The sequence below is a fragment of the Myodes glareolus genome, chromosome 1 (genome assembly GCF_982192425.1).
Source record: "Myodes glareolus chromosome 1, mMyoGla1.1, whole genome shotgun sequence".
Taxonomy (NCBI): domain Eukaryota; kingdom Metazoa; phylum Chordata; class Mammalia; order Rodentia; family Cricetidae; genus Myodes; species Myodes glareolus.
In genome coordinates, this window is record NC_142026.1 from 74,000,296 (window position 1) to 74,027,774 (window position 27,479).

Below are 27,479 nucleotides of genomic sequence, written 5' to 3' on the forward strand. Positions count from 1 at the left end.
TACTAAAGGCCATTATCTGTCGCAGGTCATATTTAACACGTCAAGTATCTGTTTAGGCTCTTCCAAAGACCATAACATCAAACACTCAGGGAAAGCTTTATGATTTTAATTTTTAACATTAGGAAATGCGAGCTTTGGGTGTTGAAATGCCTATCCGAAAGATCAATGATCATTCATTTCTACAATAAGGACTGACGTGTAAATCTTATACTTCTGTGTCTCACATATTTATAGCAAGACGAACATGTTGAGAAATGAGTTTGGTTGCACCTGAACTCAGAGGCCTGCTGTATTTTTTAGAATCTGAACCCTTCTCAAAGAGTCCATGACTGAAGGAGAGAGTAGAAAGCCCAGAAGAGAAACCTCTTCCTCTTCGTGTGAGGAAACTAATAGAGAAACCTTGTAATGAGCCTCAGCCCCCACATCCTGCCACTTGTGTCCACTGCAGGGCTTCAGCTCCAGACCGAGTCAGACTGCTGAAGCTTGAGTCATGTCACTTCATTCTGAAACTGTGGTGGCCCTCGGTGAGTCCCGGGACAAATGGAGGGATGGGGTAGGTGATTTTGGGAAGGGAGTCTATTTTCCACTCTGGCCTGACACCAGTCAATCAGGTTCTGGAGCTCCGTGGGAGGAAACTCTCTCCACCCTGACCCCTACTTGGGGTTTTCACTGCAGACTTATTGCTAGAAACAGGGATGATGCATGCAGGCCAGTTCAGCTTTAAAAGGAGTGAGAAAGGGCCTGTTTGGAAGGAAAGATGACCTGAGGACATTTTCCCCCCAGCGTTGGAGGTTGAACTTAGAGCCCAATACCTTAGGTAAACACAATACCACAGAATCGTATCTCCTAAATCCAAATATTCTTTTTATTTTTTAAGATCACAGATGTTACATGCTATTGAGTACCCTTGTTCAGAAATTCTTTTATTCTTAAGAAACCTTTATTAGTTCTTTGAGAGTTCCTTACTTGACTCATACTGAACTCTTCCAACTTTCTCTTCTATCAGGTTCTGAACTCTTCCAAGATCAACCCCTTTTCCCTACCCACTTAACTTTGTGTCCCCCTTTCTTTTTTTAACTTTTACTACCAATTTGTGCTACCCAAATATTCCTGAATGCACAGTCTAACAGGGGAGCATGGTTGACTTAATAGAGACTGCACTTCTGCTCTTCCTCATTTTTTTTTGAGACACTGTCTTACTGTGTAGCTCTTCATTTTTTTTTTCCAAGACACTGTCTTACTGTGAGCTCTAGAATTCACTATGGAGACCAGTCTAAATCAGGAACTCACAGAGATTCACCTGCCTCTGGCTCTCAAATGCTAAAGGTGTGTTCCACTACTCCTGATTCCAGGGGCTACACTCTTAAAGAAAACTGAGTCTCCCTCTTCCAGCAGCCAGCATTTCCCATTAGCTCCAAGGCTAAAACAGGGAGAATTTGCCTAAATTTCCTTTCAGTTCTGGAATTTTGTTTGGCTTGGTTTTACACAGGTCTTGTGCATGCTATGAGTTAATATGTGCAGCTGCCTTCTGTGTTCAGGACAACCTGTAGTCCCTGAAGTCATCTACCACTTCTGGCTTTTATGCTTTTTCCACCACCTCTTCCTAAACAACTTCTGAGTCTTGGGAGGAGGAGATGTATGGTGTGTATGTTCCCTTTAAGGTTTAGCATTCTGCAAACTTAGTTTCTACCCTTTGGTCAGTTATGTGTCTCCGTGTTAATCTACGTCAGTTGCAAATAAAAGCTTCTCAGATGAGGGGTGCTGGATGCATTGATCCATGGGCATAGTGAAGAATATATTTTTGCTATTACATATATTTAAAATATCTTTTTGAGAATTTTGTAGGTGCATGCAATATGTTTTGATCATATTCATCCCCATTCTTGCCTGTGATACCACGCCAATTCCCTCACCCCCTCTACTTTGTGTCTCCTTTTTACAAACAATAATTCACTGAATATCATTTGTGCTGCTCATATACTCAAAGGTATGGGGCTATCTGCTGGACCCTGGTCATACCCTTAGAGAAAATTAACTCTTTCTTCCCCAGAAGCCACCAACTTTCAATAGCTCCTCAGCTAAGAGTGGTGACCTTATGAACCTTTCTCCCATACATCTCAGCCCTCATTTTACTTTTTCTCATTTTTTTCATTTATTTTATAGGCCTCTCATCCTGACAGAAGTTTCCTCCCTCCATCGCTCCCAGTTCCCCCACCTACCCCGACTTCCCTAGATCCTCTGCTCCTCCAGTGTCCCTTCAGAAAAAAGCAGTTCTCACAGGGATATCAACCAAATATGGCACAGCAAGATGCAATAAGACTAGGAGCAAACCCTCATAACAAGGCTTGATAAGACAACCCAGTAGGAGTCCTAAGGGCAGGCAAAAGTATCAGAGGCACATCAGCTCCTACTGTTAGGAGTTTCACAAAAACCCCAAAATAAGCAACTGTAATGTATATACAGAGGACCTAGGCAAACCCATGCAGGTTCTGAGACTTCTGCTTCAGTCTCTGTGAGGCCCTTTGAGCCCTGTTTAGTTGATTCTGTGGGCCATGTTCTCTTGGTGTCCTCAACCCTCAGGCTCCTGAAATCCCTCTTCTCCTTGGGGGTTCTCTGAGATCCACCTAGTGTTTGACTGTGTATCTCTGTATTTGCTCCTGTCTTCTGCCAGAGGAAGTAAACAACTTGTCTAGGCTCTGAACTAACTCCATTTTACTTTTGGTTTTGAGACACGATCTCACTAAGATTTTCAGGCTGACTTTGAACTCACTTTGTAGCCCAAGTAATACTTGAATATGCAACTCAGATGAGTAACTGGGATGTTAAGTCTCTTTTTCTCTACCTTGGGCATATTTAAGAGTTCTTTCACAAGAAGAAGGAGGACTATACTCTGACATTAATGTTGTAGTAGGCTGCTTGTTCATTTCCCAGCTGCTCAGAGTCTCGAAATGATCACATAGAAACTGTATTAATTAAATCACTGCTTGGCCAATCACTACAGCATACTCCTAGCAAGCTCTTACATATTAAATTAACCCATTTCTATTATTTTATATTTTACCATTAGGCTCATGGCCTAACAGCAAGGTTCCAGCTAGCAGCTCATGTCTTTCCCCTCTGGCAGCTACATGGCATCTCCTGTCTCTGCCTTCTTTCTCCCAGCAGTAAGTTTAGTTTTCCCTGCCTACCTCTATTCTGCCCTGTACAGGCCCAAAATAGTTTCTTTATTAACCAATGGTATTCACACCACACAGAGGTGAATTCCACATCACCTATCTTTTTTTGTTTAAACAAAATGGAAGGTTTTAATTTTAGCATAGTAAAATTACATGTACAAAACAGGTATCAAGCAATAATTTCAGTTACAATATTTATATCTACTTTATCTTTTATAATAACCAAGGAAAGCTATAAAAATAACTATCTATTCTTCAACTCCATCAAAGGCAACAAAAGGATAACAGGAAGTACATTGTAAGCAACTTCCAAAACTCTAGAATTGACAGAGACATCTTGTTGCCTGGACAGTCACACAAAGTTCTTCTGTATTATTGGGGCATCCAATCTTCAGCCTACTGGCCCATAGTTTCCAGCAGACTTTTCCATGAAGCAGGAAATTTTAAAGACAGTTCTGCCTATATTGGCAGTTTGTCAGTCACTTTTTTCTGTGTTCTGCAGAACTTCTTGTGGACTCTTTTATGAAGCAGGAACCCTGATAGGCAATCTCACTTTTAGGCAAGTTCAGCAGTTATTTCTCTGTAGGTCCTGCATGCCCAGTTAATACTGCATAAAATCAGTCAGTTCAGCCAAGAGCAGTTTCTTTCCCAAATGGATAACCAATTCCATAAGGAGCTTCTTTGATGCCCATCATCTTCTTGAAGTAATTGGTGCTGCCAGGAGGAGATGTGTCTCATTGTCATGAAAAACTTAAGTTATTAAAACATTTTAAATGCCATATTCTGTAGCTCATTGAAGTGGTTGAAAAATACCTGTCTATTTGAAATATAGCTCTGTACATCTAGAAAATCTAACTAACATGTCTATAAACAAGATTATTATAGATGACTCTCTATTAACCTATGTTTCTTAATTATACATTATATTTTAAAATGAGTTGTACAAACACAATACCTTAATCAAGAGCAAATATAACAAAATTGACCTTAAATTTTTATCAATAGATCAAGATCCATACTAAAGTAAATTATTCGTAGCTATAGCATATCCCTTTTTAAATGTAAACAAACATTTATAAGCAATATTTGGGAATTTGGGCATAGATCTCTCTAAACTGCTTCCTGCTTTTCATTGGGCGAAGTATTTTGGGAATATTTATGGTAACCTCTCAGGGGGTCTTGGTCCATGGAACAACATTAGTCTGGAAATGATCCATAGGTTCCCATCTTCTATGGAAACAAAAGCAGAACCTCTTTTCCAAAGCAACACATCTTTAGACCCAAATTCTGAAGTCAGGATACCTTTAAAATATATATGTTGGCTTAGCTTTGCAGTCCATACAATGAAATGCCTCTCTGTACATAGCTACTTCACAGCCAAAAAATTTAAGGAAGACACAATAATATACATAATCTAGACTTTCTGTGTATATTTACATGACTCATTTTTCTTATTCTATTACTTTTTCTACAAGTTTATTCTGTCTCTTTAAAGACTTTGCTTTATTTTTTTTAATAATTAACTTTTTAAAATAACTCTCCATATTCTTTTACCTCTTTCTCTCAAGCCTATGTACATTTTTAAAACACAATGTGACCCCTTTAGAGGTCTTTTTCATCTGAATCTCTCTTTATTGTATATCTGTAATTATTTTCTGATCAGAACTGCTTCTTGAAAAGCTAAGTGGGTGTGGCTAGGGCCAATATGGCCCTGCCTGCTTGCTCTGCCTGGTCCAACATGGTGGAGACATGTTTGCGGCCTATGAGAGTCAAGCTCACAGCCCCATTTTTAGGCACACAGCAGGTCTATGTTATCATTAAGCAAGTGGTAGCACTCTGCTCACAGACACCATTGAAATGCATCATAGCTGGACCTCCTGAAAAAGTCAGAGCCATTTGTGCTGGTGAACCAGGAAAAAGCTGTTTTGAAATTGAAGGTTTTTTGTTACTGCTGAATCAGGAAGACCTCTCTTAAAGGAATCATGCCTCTGCTTGCTTTTAGCAAACAGAACAAGAAGTTGCATGAAACTCTGTTTTGTGTGTGTGTGTGTGTGTGTGTGTGTGTGTGTGTGTGTGTGTGTCTAGGATTTCTTTCTAAGATTTTTCAGGTTTTATATGTATATAGTTGACCATGTTGGTGTGCCAATTTGTTGTAGGAGGCTGCTTGTTCATTTCCCTGCTACCCAGACTCCTGAAATAATCACACAGAAACTGTTAATTAAATCATTGCTTGGTCAATCATTATATCATATTCCTAGCAAGCTCTTACATATTAAATTAAGCCATCTCTATTATTTTATATTTTACCATGAGGTTCATGGCCTACCAGCAAGGTTCCGGCTAGCAGCTCATGCCTTTCCACCTGGCAGCTACATGGCATCTCCTGACTCCACCTTTCTTCTCCCAGCATTCAGTTTAGTTTTCTCTGCCTACCTCTACTCTGCCCTGTGCAGGCATAAAACAGTTTTTTTTATTAACCAAAGGTATTCATAGCATACAGAGGGTAATCCCACATCACATTAATATGGAAGAGGAATGACTGGGTAATCATGAGAGGCTGGATGTTCCCACCAATATCTAGTCCTTCCTAGATTCTCATTGCTAAATATGCCATGTTGTGAGAATCTTTCTTAATGGGTTTTCTCTTTTAGTGCTGTGCCTGGGATGGACAATTAATACTCAGCAAGGTGAGTCATGTCTTCATATCGGCTGTGGAGAGGATCATGTGCATCTGGGAGACCTGGAGGGAGATCTTTGAATATCCCCTGTAATCATAAACACTCCCAAATATGCAGACTTCACCTCTCCCTTTTGCCACCTGTCTTCCTTTGTTTTCTTGGTTAAAAGTGTTTTTAATCGACAAATAACAATGGTATATATTTATATTCTGTTTCTCCTAGGTTTTGGGGCAAGTATCTCTTCTGTGTCAACTCAGGGAGTACACCTCTGATCTCACCTGTCTCTTGAGATTCCTACGCTCACCCCTTACATTCATCTTAATCTTTCTGCCACCTTCTCAGACAATTATTCTCTCAAATCAGCCTTCCCTCCCATAATTTGCTTTCAAAGCAAAGACTGTGTTTCTTGTATTAGTGAAACCATAGAAACAGGGAAGGCATCTCTAGGAGATGAATAAGATATTAAAAACATATGAAGAATAAGTGAAGAAAGGAGATAGGATTAAGAGCTGTTTGTCTAAGGGCACAAAATCTCATTACACATAGATAAGGGCAGGAAGTCAATTATGCAGCATGGCTAGCAACTATGCATTCATAATTTTTTCACAAAAAGGTAAGCTTGTGAGTTTATCCATAATGATTAATTTGATCCAGCTGTTCCACAAGGTATAAGATATCACCTTGAACATGGTAAGTGTGAATACTTTAAATTTGTCTCTTGACATAAGTATAATTATCTGTGATTTTATGGGGATGCCCTTACATTCAGACAGTTTGAAGCAGGTGAGATTTTCCAATAACATCCTGGAAAAGAAGGTGGAGATAAAGGCAGAAAAAACACAGGTCCCTGGAATAAGGCAGTTCTTAGGGAGGCAGTGGGCTCTGTAGCAGACAAGTCCAGTCTGTGATGTTCTGAGATTTCTTTTGATGAATCATTGCTAGACCCACCACATGCTCAGACTTAGGTTCCTTAATGTCATGTGGTAGGCATTCATATGCAAGTAGAAAGTGGGGATGTTATAAAGCTTCACTTTGATCATGGAGAACTCTAAATTTAGTAAGAGTACAAAATGGTGTGTCTCAATTGGTTTTGTGTTGTGACAAAGTCTTCACTGTGTGCAGTGAGATTCCTGCTTTCTCTCTCTCTCCTAGAATCTCTGCTGAGACCTTCCATTTCGGCTGATCCAGGCCTTGTGATTCCCCAAGGAAATTCTGTAAAGTTTATATGCACAAGCCCTAGTGAATATGATGCATTCCGCCTGGAGAAGCACAGCAAAGATATAATGGATAAGAAGAATGATTTTCCTCCTAAAAAACAGGCTATATTCCAGCTTGGCCCAGTAAATGAAGACACTGCTGGATCTTATCAGTGTCTCTATCAAAAAGGGTCTAACTGGTCCTCACGCAGTGAGACTCTGGAGCTGAAAGTGACCAGTGAAGATGTCCCCCACACGTCTGACCCAGTCCCAGGAGTGACCTCAGATTTGTTTCTAGGTCTCTGGACTCTAACCCTAACTTCTCTCCCCTGCCTCAACTTCCCCTGATGTCTCCTAATCCTAATGCTCACCTTTCCCACTTCCTTCAACACAGATCTTGTCTACCCTTAAACCCCAGATTTCAGGAGCTTTAGTCTTACCAGACACCATGAATGACTGGATACAGTCTTACTGGTAGACCACTGAGTTGTTCCTGATTACTTATTACTGACTAATGTCCATCAATGGTGGGAGTAGACGCCTCTCAAGGTGATGCATGCTTTTTCACTGGGCATGGTGATTTATCCTGGTTTTCCGCTGAGTCTAAGCCTATGGTGACTGCAGGAATATATCTCCTCTGGAGTGGTACCATCTCACTAGGCAGGTGATGTGGTCCAGAGAGGGCTGGTGGACAGGTCTGCATTATTCTTTTGTGGGTTCTCTCATATGGAATAGCTTGTGTGAGGTCAGGCCCCAAAATGTCTGGAGTCAGGATACAGAAAAAAAAGTTCTAGTCCATGTCCACGTCTTCCCACATCTTACCAGGAGCTGCTCCGTGTTCATTCTGTGAGGTCAAGCAGAGCGAATGAGGGAGGAACAGAAGGAAAGACCAATATCCAACAGGATGATTTAGGAGGGGCTCTGCCATGTTCATTTCAGGTCTTTCTCATGATCTGTGGCTGAGTGATGGAGCCACTCACCCCTTTTGTATCAATACTTAGGGTGGAAAAGGGGCCTGCATAGCTCTCCTCATCAGATCCCAGTCCTTCAACCTGCCTCATTGCTGGTGTTGTGGTTTATTACAGGATATACGCTGGGTTGATGCTCTGATTTTGGAGACAGCCATCAAGGTGTCATTAATAATATTTTAATAATATTTTTTCCTTCTTTCCTTCTTTCCTTCCTTCCTTCCTTCCTTCCTTCTTTTGTTTTTTGTAGTTGCTTTATTTTGAAGCAGGATGTCTTTATATAACTCTGGATCTCCTGAAACTTGTTACATAAACCAGGCTGGCCTTGAACTCAAAGAGCTCCTTCTGCCTTTGCCTCCTGAGTTCTGGGATTAAGGGAATACCCCCACCATACCCAGCAACCCTACTATTTTAAACATGGAGAAAATTAATGTTCTTGGTCAAGGATACTAAGATCTGAAGACTTTAGGAGAGAAGCAGTTCCAGCATTGACACCCCAGACCTCAGTTTTCCACGAGTCTATGCTGCCCTCCTGTGGTTTGAGCCTCATTACATTTTTTAAATTTCTTTTTTAATTTAATTTTATTTTTAGAACAAAACAATCTTTTTTTTTCATTTTAAATATCAATCCCAGTTCCCACTCTCTCCCCTCCTCCCATTCTCTCCACCTTTCTCCCCACTCCACTCCCATCCACTTCTCAGAGAGTGTAAGACACATTGCTTTGAGTAAGGACCAAGGCCCTCCCTCCTATATCTGGGTTGAGCAAGGTATCCATTCAAAGAAAATGGGTCCCCAAAAGTCAAAATAAGCAGTAGGGATAAATTCTGGCCCAAAGCAAGTGACCTCGGAGTTTTCCCTAGCCATACAACTGTCACACACAGTTAGAGGGCCTAGTTGGTCCTAGTTAGAAGGATCCATTCTTTCCTGTCTAGCCGGAGTTTGTGAGTTCCCATTAGCTCTGGTAGGATGTCTCAGTGGGTATCCCCATCATGGTCTTGACCTCTTTGCTCATATTCCCACTCCAGTGCCACTCTTTGGGAGCTCAGCCCAATGCTCCGATGCGGGTCTCTGCCTCTGCTTCTATCTCATCAGTTATGGTGATATTTAAGATACTCATCAATCTGACTACAGGGCAAGGCTAGTTCGGGCATCTTCTCCACTATTGCTTAGGGTCTTAACTGGGGTCATCCTTGTGCTGATTCCTGGGAATTTCTCTAGTGCCAAGTTTCTTGCTAGCCCCATAATGGGTTCCTCAATTGAGATATCTCTTTTCTTGCTGTCTCTGTTCTTCCCCCATTTTGACTATCCCATTCCCTCAAGTTCTCCTCCCCTCTACCCTCCTCCTCTTCTCCTCTCCTTTTTGGGGGTTACATGATCTAAGATAATGAGGAAGACTGACCAGGAGCCAGATCTCATTACAGATGGTTGTGAACTACCATGTGGTTTCTGGGAATTGAACTAAGGACCTTTGGAAGAGCAGGCAATGCTCTTAACCGCAGCTCCCATTACTCTGTGCAATCCCGCAGATGAGGACTCTCCTTGCCAGTTCAGGCTCCATGACAGCTAAACGAACTTTTTCACTGTCTGTGCCTGATGATGATGGAAGGATTCCTGCGAGGAAAGTGTCATGGGAAGAATGTGGTTTGTGAAAGGCAGTCAGTCTGAGCTGCTGTGGGATGTGAAATGAGCTGTTTTCACTCCTTGTGTCTCAAGCTGTCAGATTGTCCTGCTCCCTGAGTGCCATGGTCACAACCCTGTAGGGAGGAGATGTGGTCCTGACTCATCCTGGTCTCTCTGATCTAGGCTGTGCTACTGGGAGGCCAAGCTCTGAGTTCAGGAAGCTGGGATGGTGGACAGGGACATAGAGGGTGGGAATATAGAGAGTAGCAAGGTGATTTTTCTGGCGGAGCCCTTTTCTGTGCTGTTATGATGGGACATGTCATGATGAGTTTTCTAGCTGAACATGCTGGATCACCATCCTGTTTCTGACTTTTAAAACAAATACTCTCTTGTTTTAAACACACCAGTTGAAAACTGAGCCAAACTAGACACTCACAGCAGGGAAAGAAAAATGGCTCTGCCGTTGTGAGCATACTGGAGAGATAATTAGAATGAATAACAGAAATGCATTAAAATTTCAGATCTAAAACTAAATTTATATTGAATTATGTAATATTATTATAATTAAAATAAACAATAATATTGATATAACAATATAATGTATCTTTACACATGAATATAATGCAAGTTAGTCAGTTTTAAATAGTATCACATGCTATTTCATATTTGTAATTTATAGCTTAACAGAAATCATTTTAGTATAATACAATATACGGACACATCATTTACTAGGACCGCAGTGTATAATTTGTGTTTGGAAGATAGCATATATGTTATTTATATATTAATTTATGTGATAGAAAGTAATATTTTATTTCAAATTTTCTTTCTGACTTTTTTGTATAGGAATGCATGCTGTGTACTACATGTTCTCGGGTGGGTGCTGGCTCACATACATGCTTCTTTGTGTGTGTAGGTCCATGTCTGATGCTGAATGTCTTTCTGGAGTGCTCTCCACCTTCCACATTGAGGTGTGATCTCTGACTGACCCCAAGGTTCACTGTTTCAGCTTGTCTGGTTAGCCAGATTGCTCAACAGATTCCCTTTCTCTGTCTTCTGTGCACTTGGATTACACTCTACCTGTCATGTCCACTTGACTTTTGCTGTAGGTTCTAGGGGTCCAAACACTGCTCCTTACTCTTGCACAACAAATGCTTTACTCCTCTATCCGTATCTACAGTCCCTTAGCTGGGCTTATTTACATTACATATGAATATACCTCTAATTGTCGCTTAAGAATGGTCCTTTGTTCTGGGACGTATGTTCATAGGCCACCTGGTCGTGTGACACCTGTGTTCTGAGAAATGCATCAGTGGTAGCCCATTATGTCATATTGTAAACAAGATCTTATTTAAGCCAGCTTAGAAGGCAGAATCCCCTACATACCTGACAATATGATGTATAGAGCAAGCAACTTCTATACTGCAGTTCTGCACTAATGCTATTCTGAATGCTGCAGCCAACCAAAACTTAAGGGCAGGCACAATGCTGCAAGGGCACAGAAAGGTTTCAGCTCAGTTACATCTTACCAAAGGTCCATAGTTAATTGTAACATCATGACATGGCATGTGTGACTCTGCATATGGAACATATAACTCTAAATATATCATGGGAGTGCATACAATGTATATAATTAAGTTCAATAAGATATTTGGTAAGGACAGAATAGCAGGTATGGTCCTGAATTGGACATGGGACAGGTGTTAAGAGAAGAGTCTCTAACGGGATATTATCTGACTTTTTTTAAAGGACATTGAAGATTCTGCCTGAGGAGCAAGGAAGGGAAATAGGTACCATCTAAGAAGTGAGGACAGTTGGGCTCCACCTTGGGTGGTTGCCTGTGAGGTGGTACAGTGAGTGAATGGATGGAGAAAGGTGAATGTTATAGGAGAGGAAAGGATGAATACTAAATGCTACAAGGGCAGCATCGTCTTCAGGGAACCAGGCAACAAAACAACATTGGGACTGAGTTCCTTCCTGTCAGTGGCTACCCCGAGGAACATATAGAGATGAGGATTCTTGACCTCAGTGGGAGCCCAAGTGGGACTGTGCTGAGGGAGTCCTGCTTTCTTTCTTGTTGGTTGTCAGTCTCAGCAAAGCTCTACATAGTGTGGTGGACAATGTTCTCCTACATGACTTCAATCATGAGGTGAGGGATCTTGTCTGTGGAAACCAGAGTGGATGTTATTAGCTACATATGGCTGCTGAGTCACTAAATGACTCTACCAGTGGCTAGTGTGTTCCAGCGCACAAGGAATGTCAATATTCTTGATGGGTAACATGAGGATAATGATTAAGTGTTTCCAGACTACTATGCATGTGAAATTTTACATATTAGCACATTCATGAACACCACCCAGTATGTGTGTGCTATGCAGTGGACATTCAATAAATGCATGTTGCTGTTAACCTGGTTACCATCTTTCCTAGACACATCTTGGCTGAAGACTAACAACATTTATATTCTCATTGGGGTCGCTGTTGTCTTCCTCCTTTGTCTTCTCCTCTTCCTTCTCTTCTGCTTCCATAGCCACCGTCAGAAAAAGCAGGGTAAGTATCTGTTGTGACCCTTGGCTTTGGTGGGCTGGTGGGAGTACTGCAAAAAAGACCTCCCTCCTAAATGTGCACTACTAACTATTCTTAGGGTTCCCAAACAGCAAGAGCCCGGAGCACAGGCCGCAAAAGAGGTGAGATCCCAGGAATGACTCCCATGTCCTTACCCAGTCCTTTGCCTCCAACCAGTCTCCAATATTCATCTATCCTTTGCCCTTAGGCTCAGCCTAGTTACTAATGGCCTGGAGAGCACACAAGGTAAGGAATGTGAAGAGAAAGAAAGGGGTTGCCTAGTTCACTGGGAAGCAATGGGGAAGGAAAACATTCAGGAACATAGTAGAGGGTTCTAGATGGGATGAGATATAATGTCTTCTAGTGTCCACCAAAGAGAACTTATCCTATGTCTTCTTTTCTATAGACATAGTCACAGATGACTTGCTTCCAGAGGACAAAAGAACGGAAACCTTGGTAGGTTTTTGTAGTCATTATCCAGTGCTAACTAACAAAATGCTCTCAAATTAGCAGCTTAGTTACAAGGCTTCAGACTCTTGTGTAATGAACCTTGAAACAGAAGAATTCAGAAAGATTCTGCTGACACCTCAGGCCTTGACCCGATTGACATATTCTAGTGGCTATAGACAGGAGAGCTCTCCACAGCAGCTAACTTTCCACAGAGAGAGCATCCAAGATATGAAAAATTACTTCTGCCATGTCTATGAGTAATGTAATCTCACTTGAATACCATTGGCAGGGAACCACAGGATACCATAACTATAACTCATAGAGCCATTGCGGGTAACTTCTCACTCCTCAGCACCTCCACCCCAACAGCCACTCTAACTCTCCTGGGCCTCTCTCTCTTAGATCCCTGATGCAGGAGGCCTTCAGGAGGTGACATATGCTCAACTGGACCAACATGCCCTCACACAGAGGACAGTTGGAGATGTGAACCCACGGAGCACAGAAACCATGACTGAGTTCAGCACATATGCAGCCATCATCAGACGCTGAGCCTGGGCACACCTGGAGACCCACATAGTCACTATTGGAAAAAACCAAAGTGGTCCTTCAAGGGCTCCTTTTGGAATCAACCTGGTGTGGAAAGCTAGCCAACCAGTTCTTCTTGAGGCAGAAACTGGACCCTGGAGGCCCCTGTTCCTCATCTAGGAGCTGTATTGTGTAGGAGGTAGTATCAGACCTTGAAAAGACTGTGTTGCAGTAAGCTTCAAAGCCCCTTTACAATCACCTAGTTGTTTTCAGAGACACAGTTAGAGCCCCTTACCTGTTTCTCCAGACCCTTCCATACCATGATTATTTAATGAACAGCGTTATAACTGTTCAGCTCCTGCTTCACCCCCATTTTGCCACGAGCTCAGCAAACCCTAAAGGCTTCCTTGGATCCCCTGCTGGCTCTGGCTGGGTTGTACTCATGCGGCTGAAAGCTAAGATGCTTCTCTGCATCAGGCTTCATGAGATGTATCATGGGAAGTTTTGAAGATGGAACATCAAGGACGCATTATGGGTATTTTTAAAGATGGAACATCTACAACATGTATGAATCTTGAACACACAGCCTATGAGGATCAAAATTCTGCCTTTATTGGTTTCAGAAATGAGGGGAGAAATGGGGGCTAGAAAGGGTACTTATGATTTCTTTTTTGATTAAAATATATGTATAGTTGACTAAAACTGTGCATGTTCAAGTGTGTACTATTAGGGCTTGGTGTGTTGTTGTATGTGTAGCCATCAGCGCAAATAGTAAGCACAGCTGCCGCCTCCCATAGGATGGCCTGACATAGTTACTGATGACTGAACTTTGGGTTACTGTTTGGAAGAGGAAAGAGGAATCAGAGGGGAGGGGAGGCTAAGAGTGGACAGAGCAGTTGTACCTATATACACTTACACACAAGGTCACACAGGCAGAGTGATACATGCAAATATGCACACACACATACACACTCGTACATGAATGTATTCGTGCACATAAAGCAGGAGAACACTAAATCACTATTAGATGCTATTTGTCAGTGTCTCTTCTCCATACAGGGTCAGGCTCAATACTCCTATATCCATGCAAATATGGTCAAAACTAATTAGAGTTAGAGAGCTATTAACAGCAACAACAACCAAAACTAGTAATTTAGAAAGGGAACATTGCAGGGCATGGTGGCTCACACCTTTACTCTTGGTACTTTAGGAGTCAGAGGTAGGCAGGTCTTTGTGAATTTTAGGTCATCCTGGTATACATAGTGTGTTCCAGGCCTCATCGTGAGAACCTGTCTCAAAAAACAGCCCACTTCCCTGCAAAAGACATAAAGTTTGGAGTGAGACAAATAATAAATGGTAGAGCCCCTGAGGAGTTGGAGAGAGACATTGGAGAGGTAGATAAGACCCAAACACACTAAACTTTTATATCTGTGACAATATCAAAAATAAATTAAAATACTAACTAAAAAAGAAAGATACTCATATGAATTTACCGAGACTGAAGTAGCATGCACAGGGCCTGCAGAGGTCTGTACCAGGTCCTTTGTGTATTTATTATGGCTGTAACATAACGGGGGCCGGCTTGTTGGGGCTTCTGTCCCGCCCAGTACCCCAACAGCTGGCAAATCCCAAAGAGAAATTACACACAGGACTCCATAAGGTTATAAACTGATTGGCCCATTGGGTCACGCTTCTTATTAGTCCTTGTAACTTATATTAATCCATTATCATTATCTATGTTAGCCATAATGGCTCAGTACCTTTTCCAGCGGGGGCAGCTTACATGTTGCTTCTTCAGTGATCTGCGCAGGAGTGGCAGAGGAACCTCTCTGCTTCCCAGAATTCTGTTCTCATTGCATCACCTCTACTTCCTGTCTGGTTTTCCCGCCTATACTGCCTTCCTGGCCAATCAGCATTTTATTAAAATATGATTGACAGAATACAGATAATTCTCCCACACCAATTATGGCTTTCAGTTTAGTGTTTTTATTGATCTCCTGAGTATTTGAAAGAGTGGATCTTTGATTCTTGTGCCTTCTCTTGGACTCTTTTCCTTCTGCTGGTTTTTCTTGTCCAACTTCAATGTGATGTTTTTATCTTATTATATTTATTTTGTTAAGAAGAGAAGAAGAGAAAAGAAAAGTCAAATATTCAGAGGATCACTAGGGGATTATAGTGTCTCATTTTTTTAAAAAAAATATTATTATATTATATATGATTCCAACTTTCTTTTTTATCTTGATGGTGCATCTTCAAAGCACACACTGGGCTGAAAGAAAACAAAAGAAGCAAAAACAACAAAAGAACCAGTTTCAGTGTGCTTGTTTGTTAAAACAAACATCCTTCCCCTGCAAGGAGCCCAATAAGAAATCATCTTTTGAAGGGAAAATTGGATGGCATTAATTTGGCAGGACTCAGAAAGGCAGAACTATTAACATACACACAACAAATCATCATAATCTGAGCTGGAGAGATTGCTCAGTGGTAAAAAGTACAGCTGTAGTGTGGAGGACCTGGGTTTGATTCTAAGCACCCACATGGTGGCTCAGAACCATCTCTAATTCCAGTTCCAGGGGATTTGACACCTTTTTTTTTGCAGGTACCTAGCATGCACACAGTGTACAGACAATACACGCAGGCAAAATAGTCACACATAAAATAAAATAAACAAATCTGGCACATAATGAAAAATAAGTATGTACTATGCTACATAGGCAGAAATAGATGCTCACAGATCCCTGAACCTCTGGGACAAAGTGAAAGTTCATCCACTGAGAAATATCTCCAGGTTTGAGGAAAATGAGAAAGAAGGGACAGAAGACCATTAGATAGAGACCCAGTAAAAAGACCCCGGAGATCCAGTAAAAGAAGACCTCATATCTTAGTGACAACACTGAGACCTTAGGCATCTCGGACATGAGGTCCAAAGGGAGAAAGCAGACAAAGTTTCTCAGACAAGAAAAAGGAGGAATTGATGAGTGAAAAAGTGTTTTGGGGTGAGACTATAAGATTACCCTGCTGTATACACTGAGCTCTTGTTCTGTGCCATAAATGGACCACAGGAGGTGCAGCATGGTTGTAAAAGAGAAGAAGTCTTTGTATCAGATCTATCTTGGTGTTTTCAAACTGGGCAGTTCAAAAGCTCTTCCCATCAGCACATACCCAGTAGAGTCTCAGTACATTTGGGTCTCCAGACAATGGCTCCCAGCTCATAATAGGGATATTTGAAGGTCACAACCTCTATCTTTAGTTAAAGGAGTGGAAAGCATGGGAGAGCCAGTTTGTTAATACAGAGGGAACTCACCTTAGAGAACATAAACCAGGAATGAGTTCTCCATGTATCTAATAACCCTGTGATACGCAAGGGTGTTAGATAAAACAATACATTTAATTGTCATTTATTAATTATACAAATATAGGATTTTATGATACTTTTATCTATACATATAACACACTCTTATCATACTCACCTCATTGTTCTCATTATTCCCCTTCTCATTTATTTCTCTACAATAATACAAATATTTTATGACTTTTTTCTTAATTACATAAATGATTAAAATCATGTAATATTTGTCTTTCTAGCTTCTTTCATTTACGTGATAGCCATAAGTAAAATGTATAGTTTCATCTTTGTATGATAGAGAGAAAAATGTGTCACATGAGAACTTGAATTTTTGTAGTTTAGTCAGGAAGGTTTTTGTCCCTATTCTATCCCTCTTATGTTACTAGCATTCATTCATCCATCCACCACCAATAAATTCATCCACCCAGATATTCATCCATTCATCCATCAAACATCCACGCATCAATCATCTTCCATTCATCCATCCACACAACACTCAATCCACGTATGCATGCAACCCCCCTCAAGTTAGTCATGAAAATACATGCTCATACATATATACACAAATCATTTTTTACCTAGCCATTCATAATTCTATTCTCCAATGACTCATCACTCATTTGTTATTAATCCTTTCTTATTTTGCCATGCATCAATATATCAAGATAGTTATTGATTGTTTATGTAACAGTACACCATTTATATACTCTGTGTAGATGTATTCAGCTATGACAAGTCAGCAGTATTTAAGTTAAATATACACATTGCTTCAACATATTTGTGCAATATATCCATCTATGAAACCAAGAATTTCTATAATTCATTTGGGGAAGTTCCAATGGATTCCAGCAGCTCCTTTCCTGTGACATATAGGCCTGTATGCTCACTCTGCCTGAGTGAAGAGTCTGTTCTCCTACCACACGGCAGGCACAGAGCAGGCTGAGACATTGGACCATGCCCCCACTGCATCCCATCTCCATCTTGGTCCTCAGTGAGTATGTGAATGAAGACAGATCAGAGAAACAGGAAGGGTGGGAGACATAGGTCTAAGACCCCATTCACTCTCTAGCCCAGAAGTGCATTCAGCCCCGCAGGCATCCACCAGCCTAATGTCCTAAGCCAAACATGAAGACACTTGAGATCTCCAGTGTGTCATAAAAATTGGGGTGGAGTGAGTCCAATGGAGTTGGCTATGAGGTCCCCTGGACCTTGTCAGGACTCTACTACAGAGGAGTAGACTGACTCATTGAGAGGCAACACTGATTAGAGAGTTTGCAATTATCATGTCACCCTTATTCTCTGACCCGTGATCACATTTGAAGGAACCTAAGCAGTGGATGTTTTTCTCACTGAGATTTCTCTTTCAGTGTTCTGCCGGGACCAGATGACCCTCATGCAGGATGTGAGTCATATCGACAGGATTTTAACCCCTTTCCATCAATGACCACATTAGATGGGAGTCATGCAGATTTGAGGAAGGATTATAACCCAGTTTAAGTCATTAGTTTTGTCATCCAAACATACCCTAAACTCTGCAGGTTTCTCCTTCACTTATATCTGATTTTTTTTTATCCTGGTCTTTGGTACCATGTTAGATAACAAAACATCTTATTTGATTCACTCTGATGTTTACCATCATTTATTAAAAACCAGAATCTAGTTAACCTGGCCATAAGTATTTTCTCTTTCATCCATCTTCCTTGCCAGTCATTTTCCTCCAAAATCTAAAGCTTCAACAGTGATCTTGCAACTTCAGGTTTACAGAGATGTAGCTTCCCTCTTTTTTTCCCAGTCTCTTTTCTTGGCCACTTACATCTTTTAATTCACAATATCACTGCAACTCCAACCATCACATAAATCTGCATAGTTAATGGAGAGCAAAGATATTTATGAGTTGTTGGAGATCTTCCCTAGCAAGGCTCCATCTCTTTGTCACAGAGAGGACCATACATCTGCACAGTATGACAGTGGACTTTCCAAATGTCACCACCGATCTCATGAAACACCAGTTAAGCAGTGCTGTGCTGTAAATGGGAAGTGGATTTCAGATGTGTTGGAGGATGTGGGTAATGTGTTATTTCCTTTTCACCTTTTACCTGAAAGGAGAAAAATGTCCCCATCTTATACACAGAGTCCTACTATGCTCCCTTCTAGGGCCCCTACCCAGACCATACATCTTTGGTGAACCAGGCAATGGCTATCTAGAGGGATACTGGTGGTCATCATGTGCAGGAGCCCTGCTGGGTTTGAACAGTTTGCCTGGAGAAGGAAAATGTCAGAATCATAGATGTGACCAACACCTCATCGTGGAAGAAAGCAGCAAGGTTTTCCCTTGGTCCAATGAATAAAGACACTGTTGAAGGCTAAAGCTGTTTCTATAAGATAAAGAACATCTGGTCCTCATGCAGTGAGAATCTGGTAGTGGAGGTCATCTGTGAGGACATCACCGGACCTCTCTTCCAGTCTCAAAAGTGACTTCAGGTTTGTTCCCAGGTCTCTGAAGCTCCAGCTTTATTCATCATCTTGATTGTCTAGACTCTGTTCTATCCTGGGCTGAGCACAAAACTAGCTTTTCTAGCTGGTTAGGGACTGGTGTTCAAACATGGCTGAGGACACTGATTCTCTTCAATGGAATGCTTTACTCTTCACTGGTATGTTGCTATCCTTTCTTTTACACTGAACCAGAGCCCATAGATGGCCCAGTAATATGTGATTCCTGGTGTGGTTTCTTCCCACTGAGCTTGTCACATGGTCCAGAGATGGTCTTTGAACAGAACTGCACAAACTTTGAATCTTAGGAGTGAGATGATTCTTTCCCTGTATGTGATCAACTCCAAAGGTCTGGTCCACATCAGAAAGAGAGGGGGTCATTCTTTGGTGTAGGAGGTTCTTCTGTCTATGTGTTGCTTTCATTGGTTGAATAAAGAAACTGCCTTGGCTTTTTGATAGGGCAGCACTTAGGTAGGCAGGGTAGACAGAACTGAATGTTGGGAAGAAGGGCAGACAGAGAGCCTCCATGGAGTTGCCAGAGACAGACATGCTAAATCTTTCCTGGTAGGCCACTGCTATGTGGTAATATACAGATTAAAAGAAATGGGTTAAATCAAGATGTAAAAGTTAGCCAATAAGAGGCTAGAGATAATGGACCAGGCAGTGATTTAATTAATACAATTTCTGTGTGATTATTTTGGGTGTAAGATAGCGGGGCAGCTGGGACAACAAGCAGCCCACTTGCTCCTGTTACAATTCTTGGTTTAAAAATCTTTCCCCCAGTTCTCTTCCACTACTGTGACTTAGGCATTCTGGATGTTTAGGACTGTCTCTATCACTCAGGTCTTGGGTTATCCTTCCAATTTATGGGGGGCATTGACATGACCTCAATATCCAGTTGAGACAGTGACTCTCTAGGTCAGACCATTATCCAGTGCTTCCTGACTTTGTGGTCTGCTAAGGAGGCTCTCTCATCCATGGGTATCCTTATAACAGGGCTGGCTAGGTTTTGTAAATGTTGCCAAATAGGAAGAGAAAGTATGCCATTTTTATACTAAACTATTTCTTGGTTCTAGATGGATCATCTGTAATTAAAAATGCACAGAAAGTGACAGATGGGACTAGAGGGACCACTGTAGGTGAAAGTAGGAATAATTTGACTTTCTGCCATTTTTTCCTCTTTAGTAGGACTGGGATTTGTAGGATTTTTGTATATATGTGTTTATGTGGCTATATTTATTTCCAGCAGATGAATAGGGAAGATTTTAAAATATGACTAAGAAGATATAAACAGATGTTGTATGTACTCCTCAGGGAAGCAGATATAAACATCACAGACCCTTTAGAGGATTCTACCTCAGAGTAGAAAAGGGTCTGCAGACAAGGGAGAGACCAGGCTGACCCTCATCACACCACTAATTCTCAGACTGTCATTACTACCTCTGCCTCCTTGTCCACGTGATAAGTTTAGTGGTGTCCATTCTAGATCTGCTTGTGCCCTAATCTGGGTGGATTCCAATCTTACCATCTTCCTCTAACATTTTTGAAGATGGTTAAGTAAATATTTTATTTAGTCTATTATCAATCCCATTCAAAGAGTTTAAGGTGAGAAACAATGTAAGGAAAAGGCGGGTGAGGGTGAGGAGAAAAAGAGTAATGTTAGGTTTAAATTCTCACTTCAGTACTTTCTGTGTAACTACCATTTCTAACATACTCACAATTGTGCTGATCATTGCCAGTACAGAAAATCAGTACAAAGGGATAGAGCAGGTCTGAAATCCCCAATAGCACCCACACAGACCTTGGGATCCTGATCCCCATCAATGTACACTCAACACTTGACACAGTATAAGGATGCAGGAGAAATACCAAGGTAAAGGCTAAAAAGACACATTCTTTTGCCTTAGGGAAGAAAGACAGTCTTCCTGATGTCATTCACACTGATGATACCAACCAAGACTTCAGAAATGAGATGGAAGATGGAACACCTGCAGGAAACAAAGAGACAAAGGGCTGGATGAACAGAGCAGAGACAACATGGACCCTGACATTTCCAAGCTCTTCTTCTATATCCGGTCCATGTCAGGGACCTGGAGACAGGGGATGGCAATGGCCATCCGATACATTCCAGCTTTCCACATAACTGATTAGTTTTCACCAGGCTCTCCAGTCTCACTGTGTTTTTGTACAGCACCAGGGAAGTTCATCGTCAGTTTGCTCTTGGGACATTTGAGGCACACAAAGGGATTAACACTGACTTCCAATTTGGAGCTGAGTATAATCCATTGCAGGTGTAAATTTTTCTGGCTGGATCTGACCCTGGGATCCATTTTCTCACTGTGTGAGAGGCTGAAATTGTACCTGTGATTTAAGAGTGCTGGAAGCTGGGATGAGGACATTCAGAATCAAGGTGAGAAGTCCAGGAGCATTGTGAATGATGCAAAAAGTCAGGCAAAGGACTCAGGATGCCAAGATCAGCCCAAATTGAAGAAGAAGCTTCACACTCCTTCATCCCTTTCTTCGGAGTCCTGGTAGACATTGTTAAATTGACTTTCTTTCTTTCTTTCTTTCTTTCTTTCTTTCTTTCTTTCTTTCTTTCTTTCCTTCCTTCCTTCCTTCCTTCCTTCCTTCCTTCCTTCTTCCTTCCTTCCTTCCTTCCTTCCTTCCTTCCTTCTTTCTTTCTTTCTTTCTTTCTTTCTTTCTTTCTTTCTTTCTTTCTTCCTTCCTATTTATTTATTTATAAAAATTTCCACTTCCCTCCTCCCAATACCCTCCCACTCTTCCCACTCCCTCTCCCCCTCCCTCTCCAGTCCTAATAGAAGTCAGGGTTTCCTGATCTGTGGAAAGTTTAAAGTCCTCCCGCCTCCCTCCAGGTCTAAGAAGGTGAGCATCCAGACAGACTAGGCTCCCACAAGGCCAGTCCATGCAGTAGAATCAAAACTCAGTGCCATTGTCCAGTGCTCCAATGTGGGTCTCTGTCTCTATCTCCATCCATCGTCGGATGAAGGTTCTATGGTGATATGCAAGATATTCAGTAGTGTGGCTATAGGATAAGGCCAGTGCAGACTGCTTTCTTTTAGAACCAGTTTCCCCACAGGTAAGGGACATCTGTGATGATGCCTTCTTACCCCAAAATGTATCAACTCCTATTTCAGGATTTCTAGGCTGGATCCTGTCCACCAGAGAATGACTACTCACTCTTGTTTTTTCGTTTACAGTCCCTACCCTTCAAAGTTACAAGCTGTGAAACGGTGTCCATATGGCCCAGGCTGGGGTAGTCTTGCTAGTCCTGGGGTCAATCATTTGAGAAGCTTGGTACAACCAATAAAAGTCTACAAATAGCTCCAGAATCCCAGCAGGACACAACCAAGGGGACTGAGTTTCATCTTGGTGTCCAAAAAGACCAAGGGCCCATATTGGCCCATGAGCTCCATGTATCTAGACTCTGTTATCAGTAAATAGTCTCCAATTCTGATGACACATGCTATTCTTTATTTAGAGTCAGACATTTGTCTTGATGATTTAATTAAACATGGTTTCATAGTCAGGCATTTCTTGCACCTTCTTCCTGGGTCTTTCTTGCCCTCTAGCTTTTTTTCCCATCCATTAACTTCCTGCCTATGTTGGTCTTTAAAGATAAAGTGAGTTTCATGTTATATATGGATTTTACTATTTAAAAACTGTGGGTTTGACTCCTCCATTGCTGGTGGGAGTGCAAACTTGTACAACCACTTTGGAAATCAATGTGGCAGTTTCTCAGAATAATTGGGGATCAATGTACTTCAGGATATAGCTAGATCATTCTTGGACATACACCCAAAAGATGCTCAATCACACAACAAGGACACTGGCTCAAATATGTTCATAGAAGCTTTATTTATAACACCCAGAACCTAGAAACAATCAAGATGTCTCTCAACATATGAATGAATAAGAAAACTGTGGTACATTTACATGATGGAGGATTACCCAGCTGTTAAAAACAATGACACCAGGAAATTTTAAGGCAAATGCATAGAACTAGAAAAATATTATTCTGAGTGAGAGAAACCAGACCCAGAAAGACAAACATATCCACTCATAAGAGGATAGTAACTGTATAGTAAAAGATATCCTTGCTACAAACTACAGACCCAGAGAAATTAGGTAAAAGGGAAGGCCCAAGGGGGATGTGTGAATCTCCCTGGGAAGGGGGAAATAAGAGGTTTCCTGGGCAGATGGAGGGCAGGTGGGAATGGGAACTTGAGGTATCAGGCTGTGGGTGGGTGGAAGGGGAGAGTGCTGAAAGAGATGTTTGGAAATGAGGAATTTTCAGATTCAGGTGGAAACTTGATGCAAGACAGACTCCCAGGAATCTACAAGAATGATCCCAGCAATAGAAGAGAGGGTGCCTGAACTGGCTATCCCCAATGATCAGATTGGTGAATATTACAATTGTTTTGTCAGACAGCCTTCATCCAATAAATGATGGAAACGGTTGCAGGGACTCACAACCAAACATTATGTCAAGCACAGAGAATCCAGCTGAAAAGAGGGAGGAAGAAATATAGGAGCCAAAGGAGTCAAGTGCATCATAAGACAACCCAGAGAAACAATTAGCCTGGCTCATAGGAAGTCACAGGGAGCCTGCATGGGATCAACATAAGCCCTCCACATGTATGTGACAGTTGTGTAGCTTGATCTATTTGTGGTACTGCTAACAATGGGAATAGGAGCTGTCCCCAACCTATTCCCCACAGTGGATTGCCCTCCCCAGTCTAAATACAAGAAAAGGAGCTTAGACTTAGGGCAACATGATATGTCATGCTTTGTTGATAACTATTAGAGGCTAACCCCCTTTTCAACAGAAGCAGAGGAAGAGTGGATTGGAGAGGTGGAGGAGAGATAGGGGGAGAGAATGGCAGGAGAGGAGGGAGGGGAAACAGCAACCAGAATGTAAAATAAAAAAAAATAAATAAAATTTTTGAAAAGAAAATAAAACATACGTTTGCAAAGAACTACACGTAAAGAAAACAAGCTGAGAGTGGGGAAAACAGTCTTCTCCATGGAGGACCACACCTGTTAAAAAAAACCATCTGACAAGCATGGTGACAAACACCTTTAATCCTAACACACAAGAGTCAGAAATAGGCAGATCTCTGTGTATTCAAGGCTATCCAGATCCAAATAGTGAGTTTTGGGACAACCAGGACTACACAGAGAGGCTCTGTCTTTTAAAAAGAAAAGAAATACCACCCCCAAAATGGAAAACCCATCTGTTAGTGTAGATAAGTTTAGGCATCAACTCACCAATTTTTTGTCCAGCATTTGGTATTGTCTTCTTATACCTGAAGGAAATCAAGAACTTAACTCTCTAAATTGGTAATATAGGGATCGTGGAAGAGGATAGAAAGGGAGGGGAGAGGAAGGAAGTGGAGCAGAGAAAAATATATATCCTAATAAAGCAATTTAAAAACTTTAAATATAACTTTGAGCGGTGTCTGATACAACGGGAAACCTATGACTGGTGCTGCTGATTGTCCATAATACATTTATCTCGATAGCTGGGGCCAATATGGGAAGCTGCTTCAAATCAATGAATGTTTTGCCAGATCACTATAATGTACTGCAGTATGGCAGATGTAAAAATAGCCTCTATAGTGAATGTTTTCAATAGATCACATCTTAGGACAGGTGTCTGCCACATGGGAGAGAGGAAAAAGAATCATTTCTCCTACAAGGTCAGCAGAGGGAGCACAGTTACAGCACAGCACTCCATACCCAATAAGACAAAACTCACCATGGAACTTTTGCTACAAGCTTTGGCTTGTAGCAAAAAAGCTACTTTTTCTTCCCAACAGCAACCTTTAGGAAAGCTATATTGCAAGGTATTTAGCAGTATACAAAATAGGAACAACTCAGTAAATATATTTTCACAAAGAAAAAAAAAAGAACTGAACTCTCATGTTAGAATATACTCTGAAACTGCCATCACCAGTTGTAGCAATTGTAACTCCCATGATGACTTGGTGGCTTTTATTGTGATATTATGAATTTTATCTTTCCATAGCTTAGATTTAAAAGTGTTTTAAATGTTATCAGTATCAACATTTTTGCTTCTATTTGGTGTTACTTGAATAAAATACCTTTTGTGATCCTGGTGTGGGAGACCCTTTCTGTCTATGTGTTTCTTTTATTGGTTAATGAATAGAGCACTGCTTTGAACCTATGGCAAGGGAAGAACAGAACTAGGCAGTGAAAGCTAGGCTGTATGCTGGGAGAAAGAAGGGTGTAGTCAGAGAGAAGCCATGGAGCTGCCGGAGATAGACACTGGGAACATTACCAATTAAGCCACAGCCATGTGGTGATATTCAGATGAATAGAAATAGGTTAAATTCATATGTAAGAGCCAGCCAATATAAAGATAGAGCTAATGGGCCAAGCAGTGATTTAATTGATACCGTTTCTGTGTGATTATTTCAGGTCTAAGCTACCTGGGTGGCTGGGAATCAACAAGCAGCCTCCACTACAGGATCCCTTTCTGCTTGGTTCGTTGTTCAGGGTAAAGAGAGTCTCTCTTCTCTTGTATCTGAGTCTTTAAATCCATTTATACCCTCTCTGACTTTTGCATTCCCGACTCAATTAATTTACCTCTATAATAATTATTGAGGGACTTGAGAGATGGCTAACTTTTAAGAAATACTGGCTGCTTTCCAAGAGAATATGGGGTTTGATTCTCAGGATATCAAAGGCAGCTTAAACTTTTCTGTAACCCCAGTTCCATGGATGTGGTGCCCTCCTCTTGTCTCAATAGACATGAGGCACATATGTGGTTCAGAGAAAAATATATAGATAAAACACACATATGTGTAATACATTAAAAATTGGGGTACTGAACTGAACAGAGAATTCTCCACAGAAGAAGTTCGAATGGCCAAAAGACACTTAAGGTCATGCTCAACCTCCTTAGCGATCAGGGAAATGCAAATCAAAACAACTCTGACATACCATCTTACACCTGTCAGAATAGCTAAACTCAAAAACACCAATGATAGCTTATGCTGGAGAGGATGTGGAGTGAGGGGAACACTCATCCATTGTTGGTGGGAATGCAAACTTGTGTGGCCACTGTGGAAATCAGTGTGGCAGTTTCTCAGGAAACTGGGAGTCAACCTACCTCAGGACCCAGGAATTCCACTCTTGGGAATATACCCAAGAGATACCCTAACATACTGCAAAAGTATTTGTTCAACTATGTTTATAGCTGAACTACTTATAATAGCCAGAACCTGAAAACAACCTAGGTGCCCCTCAATAGAAGAATGGTTAAAGAAGGTGTGGAACATATACACATTGGAGTTTTACTCAGTGGTAAAAAAACAATGACATCTTGAATTTTGCATGCAAATGGATGGAAATAGAAAACGATTTACTGAGTGAGGTAACCCAGACCCAAAAAGAGGAATATGGTATGTACTCACTCATAAGTGGATTCTAGCCATAGTTAAAGGTCTTTGAGCCTATAATACGTGATCCTAGAGAAGCAAAATAAGAAGGTGAACCTGAAAAAAATTATATAGTTATCTTTTTGGATATTGGTAGTAGACAAGATTGCCAGGCAAATTTGGGTGCACCGGGGATGGGGGGTGGAAGTAAGGGGAGATGGTTAGAGAGAAGGGAGAAGGGGAGGATGGGGGGAGACCTTGGGGGAATGGGATGGGGGGAGTGAGGAAGGATGGATATCGGAGCAGGGAAGTATATATCTCAACTAAGGGAGCCATTTTAGGGTTTGCAAGAGACTTGATTGTAGAGGGGTTCCCAGGCCCAAGGAGAGATCCCCAGATTGTTCCCTGGACAGCAGAGGAGAGGGTGCCTGAACCAGCCTTGGCCCATAACCATACTGATGAATATTTTGCATATCACCATAGAACCTTCATCTGGCAATGGATGGGGATAGAGACAGACTCACATTGGAACACAGGACTTAACTCCCTAGGTCCAAATGAGAAGCAGAAGGAGGGAGAACGTGAGCAAGGAAGTCATGATCAGAGGGAACCTTCATCCGATGATAGATGGAGATTGAGACAGAAACCCACACTGAAGCACTGGACTGAGCCCTCAAGGTACAAATGAGGAGCAGAAGGAGGGAGAACATGAGCAAGGAAGTCAGGACCGCAAGGGGAGCGTTCACCCACGTATACAAGGGGACTGATCTAATGAGAGCTCACCAAGGCCAGCTGGACTGGGACTGAACGAGCATGTGATCAAACCGGACTCTCTGAATGTGGCTGACATGGGGGCTGTCTGAGAAGCCATTAATAATGGCACTGGGACTGCTTTCGTCTGTACGTACTGACTTTTTGGGATCCTAGTCTGATTGGATGCTCACCTTCCTAGACCTGGAGGGAGGGGGGAGGAACTTGAACTTCTCAGAGGGCAGGAAACCCTGACTGCTCTTAGGACTGGAGAGGAAGGAGGAGGGGGA

The 27,479-nt window shown here is 41.6% G+C and overlaps 1 protein-coding gene and 1 long non-coding RNA gene across 6 annotated transcripts in view; one reads left to right on the forward strand and one right to left on the reverse strand.

Annotated features, from left to right (window-relative positions):
• LOC146895921 (uncharacterized) overlaps positions 1 to 26,848 on the reverse strand; it is a 136,962-nt gene extending 110,114 nt beyond the window's left edge. The window contains exon 1 of the long non-coding RNA XR_015738736.1: positions 26,476 to 26,848. This is a non-coding gene — a long non-coding RNA (uncharacterized LOC146895921). The remainder of the gene's footprint in view (positions 1 to 26,475) is intronic.
• LOC125398783 (leukocyte-associated immunoglobulin-like receptor 1) lies at positions 369 to 13,881 on the forward strand. 5 transcript variants are annotated; one of them, XM_087909840.1, is made up of 9 exons: positions 369 to 524; positions 5,828 to 5,863; positions 7,007 to 7,348; positions 10,486 to 10,515; positions 12,070 to 12,189; positions 12,284 to 12,326; positions 12,413 to 12,450; positions 12,611 to 12,660; positions 13,057 to 13,881. In XM_087909840.1, the coding sequence occupies exons 1-9, from the start codon at positions 491 to 493 to the stop codon at positions 13,201 to 13,203; spliced, it is 840 nt and encodes a 279-aa protein (XP_087765966.1). In that variant the 5' UTR covers positions 369 to 490; the 3' UTR covers positions 13,204 to 13,881. The 5 variants fall into 5 exon arrangements, with proteins under 5 accessions (XP_087765966.1, XP_087765970.1, XP_087765977.1 ...); XM_087909842.1 differs by having other exon boundaries at positions 447 to 553; XM_087909844.1 differs by lacking the exon at positions 10,486 to 10,515.
• Positions 26,849 to 27,479: the final 631 nt, after the last annotated feature.